Source organism: Miscanthus floridulus, chromosome 2 (assembly GCF_019320115.1).
Source record: "Miscanthus floridulus cultivar M001 chromosome 2, ASM1932011v1, whole genome shotgun sequence".
Classification (NCBI taxonomy): domain Eukaryota; kingdom Viridiplantae; phylum Streptophyta; class Magnoliopsida; order Poales; family Poaceae; genus Miscanthus; species Miscanthus floridulus.
The window spans coordinates 135,933,612-135,939,682 of NC_089581.1; the positions used below are offsets into that span (position 1 = coordinate 135,933,612).

Genomic DNA, 6,071 nt, shown 5'->3' on the forward strand with positions numbered 1-6,071 from the left:
AGCTGCTTAACGGTCGTAGCCGAACAGCTTGCTAGTACATGTGTCGTAGCTAGTGTCAGGCCAGTACCTTGGTCTTCTTTCCTTTTCTTCCTTTTGGAAATCCGGACTCGATGTGTTTCTGGTCAACCCAGTCAACCAGGGAACAACAAACTCTACTACGTCCCTGAGATAGCAATTAAATGGACTACTCCAACAGATAACAAAGAATGAACAACACAACTCCAGTTCAGAACTGGTAGCGGTAGATGGTTGGCAGGCATAGATGTTCTACGTACGACCATATACATATATTCAGAGTTTCAGACCCGTTTGCCATAGCTCCAACTCCAAAATCTAGGTTGGATTAGTAGTTTGTAGATCTAAATTAAATTAATTTAGGGGTCTACCAAAAAATTGGTGAATTGTTACGTGTCATTTTGGTGCTCTCTGCTCATATCAGTTTACACAGCTATTGCATAGTGAGATGTTTTTATTTGTTTCATATATATAGATGTGCTGCGGTTAGGGAGGCAATGCGAGCGCAATTTGTTCCGATTGATTGCACTGGGTCGATCAGAAACTTGTTAAAATTAAATTAGGCCTTGTTTAGATTGTAAATTTTTGCAATCTGGATACTGTAGCACGTTTCGTTTGTATTTGACAAACTTTGTCCCATCATGGACTAACTAGGCTTAAAAGATTCGTCTCGTGATTAACAACCAAACTATATAATTAATTATTTTTTTACCTATATTTAATGCTCCATGCATGCGTCCAAATATTGATGTAATGGAGAGAGAGTAAAAAAACTTAGAATTTGGAGGTGATCTAAACAAGGCCTTAGAGCAAGGCTAATAATACAGCCGGCTTGCTGGCTGTAAGGTTCTTTGCAGCCTTCTTTTAGCCCACTCATACAGTGGTTAGCTCTTTACAGTTAATACATGGCCCACTTGTCTCTCTCACAGATTTTCTTGGTTCTTGTGTCCAAGCCGGCTGTAAGCTTACAGCCCACTTCTCCTCTCTCTCCTCCCCTCTCTCCTCCACCTTAGCATTTAGTCGGCTTACAGCCTGTTATTATACTTGCTCTTAGAGGGAAATAAGCTAACCTAGTTGGCCACTCAATTGCATCCCTAGTTATAGCTGCTCGCAATGCAAAAGATCCCTCGTCCTGTCCTCCATGCGGCAAGGCCGACAGTGTGGTTATTGCAACTAGTTCCCAAACATGAAGTGGTTGGTCACAGGTCTACATGAATAATGGTTCCCAAACTTTGAAGAGGGTAGGTTATTGCCAAATTGTGCTTGTGAGCTGTGCCTGCTACTACAGCAAACTGAAGGAAACCACTGTGCATAACGCGGTGGGCATCAGTCAGGATACTGCCTGCATCGGACGATCTGATCCCATCGTCCACCATCCATCCGCCTCTCATCCAATTAATGGGCAAATAAAAACCATATATTCAGGGGTAAAATTACACTTCATTTTTTGATACATTTCTGTATGGACAGGGACAGCGTCATTTAACAAGCAGACAAGACAAGATAAGATCATAAATAAATAAAAAAAAAAACATGGTGATCTGATCCTCTGTTCTAAAAAAACTATATATATTTTTTCTTTGCGGTAAGAAAATAATAATAAAAAGAATATATGGTGCTACTGGCGCAGGCAACTACACATACGTTGATATGTTGGGGGTAAATAAATACACTTACGTACGCATTAGCTAACACGCATGCATCACCTGAACGAACAACCTGCTTTTTACTGCTTCCGTGGTCGTCATCTGCGGGTTCATGCAGTAGCATGCAGGCAGGCATACACGAGCCCAAATCAAATGGTGCTCGATCGTGACCGCACCGTGTTGTACCGTTAGAGCATCAAGGTGTCGCCGTCGACGTCGTTGATCCAACCAAACTTGTCCATGTACGGGTTGGCGAGCGTCTCCGGCGGGTAGGCGTCGATGCAGTCGGCCCAGGCTCCCCTGTCGGTCATGTCGCCGGTCACCTCCCACACGCAGCTGTTGCACTTGAACCCGGACCCGAAGGTGACCATGAGCACCCTGTCCCCGACCTTGAGCCGCCCCTTGGCCTCCATGTACGACAGCACGTACCAGAGGCTGCTCGCCGACGTGTTCCCCCACCGGTGCAGCGTCATCCGCGCCGGCTCCACGTCCTCGTCCTCCAGGCCCAGGCTCTGCTTCACCGCCTCGATGACGGCCGTGCCGCCGGGGTGGAGGCAGAAGTGGTCCACCCCGGTCTTGAAGTTGATCTTTGGCGCCGCGTCGCCGCCCTTCTGCTGCTTGCCGGATCCGGAGCCCTGCATCTGCGGGAACTCGAAGAAGAGCCTCCGGGCGAGGTGGCGCGCGGTGAACCGCGCGAGCTCGGAGACGGGGAGCACGCGCGGCGCGAGGCGGCGCAGGTTCACGGCGAAGGCGCGCACGGCGGCCTTGGGGAGCGCCTTGCTGAGGCTGATCCCGACGCGGCCCTCGCCGTCCTCCCGCTGCAGCGCGCACGCGTGCGCGTCGTCGCTGGCGCCGATGTTGGCGCGCACCAGGCAGCTGAGCTCCATCTTGGCGCGCCCGCGGTGCGCCGGGTCGTTGGTGACCAGCACCGCGGAGCCGCCGCAGCGGAACAGGCAGTTGGCCAGCATCATGGACTTGTCGGTGCCGGAGTACCAGTTGGGCGCTATGGACTCGGACGACACCACGAGCGCCAGCGCGCGGGGCCGCGTCCGCAGCGCGTTCCGGGCCAGGTCCAGCGCGATGAGCCCCGCGCTGCACCCCATCCCCGTGAGGTTGTACGCCGCCACGTCCTCGCGCAGGCCGTAGCGGCGCACGATCCGGGACGACATCGACGGCGACGGGGAGAGCATGGAGACGTTGAAGACCAGCACGTCCACGTCGCGCGGCGCGAACCCCGTCCGGGCGAAGAGCTCGGCGATGGCCTCGTCGAAGAAGGCGTCCATCTCCTCCAGCGAGTCCTGCAGGGTGGGCGTGTCCTCGCGGCCCTCCAGGATGTTGCGCGGGGCGTAGGTCTCCTCGCCGATGCCGGAGCGGACGATGACGCGGAGGAGGAAGCGGTAGTCGGTTAGACCCAGCCGCACGTTGCGCTGGATCACGTCGCCGGCCGTCTCCGTCGACAGCTTCCGGTCGTCGCGGGGCTTGTGGCACACGTAGTCCAGGAGGTAGCACCGCGACTGCCGGCGGCGTGCGGCGGCCGTCCAGGCCAGGTACGCCATGGCGTGCGCAAGGATGACCCACGTGAGCAGAGGAAGCAGCTCCATCGATCAGTGGATCTTGCTGGATTGGTTCTCTTGGTGCTTGAGCTACTAGGCACGTTGGTCTGGCACCATAAGAAGAGAAGTTGAGTGTGTGATTACTTGCATGCTTATGCTAGAGCTGGGGGTATAGTGTGTTTATATAGGCGCCGCGCGCGCGTCGAGCCCGGCTCTGCCAGAGGAGCTGGGCCAAGGGGCCTGGCTCGGACGAACACGGGCTTTGCTGGGCTATTTTGTACTTTCGACCAACCTTCTAGGTATTCTTTATTTTTGCTCAAAAAAAAGGTATTCTTTTCTTCTTCTTCTAATTATCGATAATTTCATACTAGAAAATACTGGTAACTTTGAGCTGCCACCGGCTTCCTGCAACTGTTTAGATAGCAGCACTCATTTATTGTGATTCAATTAAGAGTTAGATCTAATTAAAGGAGATCCTCTAGTCGCAGATAAAGTAACTTTGATCAACATCTTTTATTTTGAAATATGCTTATATTATCTCACATACCTGAAATTAGACACCTCCGGCTCCTCTTTATTCCATTGAAAAACAGCTGTGAATGGCTCCTCCTATTAAACCGTTTGGCATGGCTCCTTGCGTGCATATCATATTGCCTGTGCATAAGTTTTTTTTTGGAGACAATTGGTGAGCATCTCTAGCAACTTGATAAAACCACTCTGTAAAACTAATTTTTGCTGAAGAGGTCAAAAGCCAAAGTCCAACAACTCCATATGGTTGCCCATTTTCCGCGCAGCGTAAAACGCTGCTTTGACACATCAAAGTTTGCGCCACGACAGGGTAAGAATTCATCTCTCGCGTGATCTAGGGGTGTTTGGATCCAAGACTAAAGTTTAGTAGATGTCATATCGGGTATTTAGGTACTAATTAGAAAGACTAAACATGAGTCTAATTAGGCTTAATAGATTTGTCTCGTAAATTAATCTTAATCTGTGTAATTAGTCTACGTTTAATACTTCATGCATATATCAAACATTCGATATGACAGGGACTAAATTTTAATAGGTGGAACCATGTCCTGCCGCCACGGACCTCAATGTGTCCCTGAGGTACGCCGGCCTCCTTCCTTTCCACCATTTTCCCAGCTCAAACCCGGTGTGGCAGCTGTTTGGTGAAAATTTCTTCAGCTGTTGTCTTCAAAATACGACATGCCAAGAAACGTGTCTATTGAGCTATCCTAAAAATGATCTGCAAGTAAGAATATAAAAAAGTTTCCCTTCTGATACCTTTTACCTTTTGGCTAGCTTAAAATAGTGTTTTATGAGAATTTTTTTTTCAATTGTTACAAAAGCTCTTACAGAGATGATTTACGGCAACGGGGGTTCCCTCTGCACAGGCTTTGGAAAAAAAGGACGTCTTAAAAAAATCTATTTGTAGCAGTGAATTCATCAGAACATACAAAAATAGCTTATAATCTAAGTTTGAAACAGTTAAAGTTAAGATAACCCTAAGACTTCGCTTCACTTTTTATGCCTGTGGAGGGAGTAGTAGAAAGTGAATTTGCATGCGGTGCACAGAGAGGAAGTTCTATATATGTCATTTGTGCAAATTAATCTTAAAGTTATAAAAAACATAATGTCTTTCTCAGGTCAGTCTCAGCGCATAGTTTTATGACTTTGTTTCAAAACTGACATGTGAAAGTGCATCTAGCCCTTTAGTGAGTTTTGTATGATTGAATGACAACGTGATTAAAAGTCTAACCCGTTTGCTAAGTGTGGACATGTAATAGGTTATCTCACAGGTACTTAATAAAAGCCAAAATTATGTGTTGTTGTATAAACAATCTAGTTCAAGCACAAGACAACAATGAAAATGGAATTCATGCAAATGCTTATTTATTGTAGGATTTTCATGTACCATGTGAAAGCAAGCCCGGTAAAAATTAGTTGATGAGACATGATCGATTGCACATGGAATGGTCTCATATTTGAAGCTTGCCAAATTGAAATGAAAAAGATTACAATACAAAAGAATGGATGATTCAACACAAGATGTGACTTATGGCTTGAGATGGTGAAGATAGCAAGGAAAGGCTTCGAGGTACATGAGTGGTATCTGATGTTGATCTTTGAATCAGAGGACATTCAACTAACTCAAAGCAAGGACATATGGGGTTACATCTGGGGATCCTCCATTTTTGCTTCAAGTAAGGCTTACTCTCAATTGTTGGGTTCTATACTAGTGCCACCAATATACAAATGGTTGTGGAATTTAAATTGTTTGCCAAAGAGGAAGGTGTTTTTTTGGCTAGTCATAAAGGATCGGCTAAGTACTCGGGAGATTTTGAGAAGGAAAATATAGAACTACAAAGCTATAATTGTGTTCTCTGTCATCTGGACATAGAGGAGTCCTTACATCATCTCTTCTTGGACTGCCCGTTTGCCATGTCTTGCTGGAATTTGTTGGGGTTGGCACATCTAATCCAAGGGAATATATTTGACACTCTTAATTTGTTCAAAGCTCAAATTCACAGACCTTTCTTCATGGAAATTATTGTTGCAATGTTTTAGGCTATTTGGTCTGCTAGGAATGATGCCATCTTCAGGAATCAACAACACTCTTTGCAAGCTTGCAAAGTGGTCTTCAAACAAGAATTAGCTCGAGTTAAGCTCAGAGCTAAAAGTGACCTACGATTGCAGTTACAATTATGGCTAGACAACTTTGTGTAATTTTGCTTATTTTCTTTGTATCCTTCTTTGTTTCATGAAGCTTGTATTCGGCAAACTCTGTTACTAAAAGTTTAATAAAGTTCAGTAGGGGGCAACCCCTCCTGTTTTCCTCAAAAATGGCAGGGAAGTA

At 46.8% G+C, this 6,071-nt stretch overlaps 1 protein-coding gene across 1 annotated transcript; it reads right to left on the minus strand.

Moving 5' to 3' along the window:
• Window positions 1–1,410: 1,410 nt before the first annotated feature.
• LOC136539775 (3-ketoacyl-CoA synthase 12-like) lies at window positions 1,411–3,352 on the minus strand. Its single transcript, XM_066531755.1, has one exon. It carries the CDS (start codon window positions 3,260–3,262, stop codon window positions 1,850–1,852), a length of 1,413 nt encoding a protein of 470 aa, XP_066387852.1. The 5' UTR covers window positions 3,263–3,352; the 3' UTR covers window positions 1,411–1,849.
• Window positions 3,353–6,071: the final 2,719 nt, after the last annotated feature.

Excerpts from the sequence above, each read along its gene's own strand:
- LOC136539775 (XM_066531755.1), bottom strand. The coding sequence starts at position 3,262 with ATGGAGCTGCTTCCTCTGCTCACGTGGGTCATCCTTGCGCACGCCATG.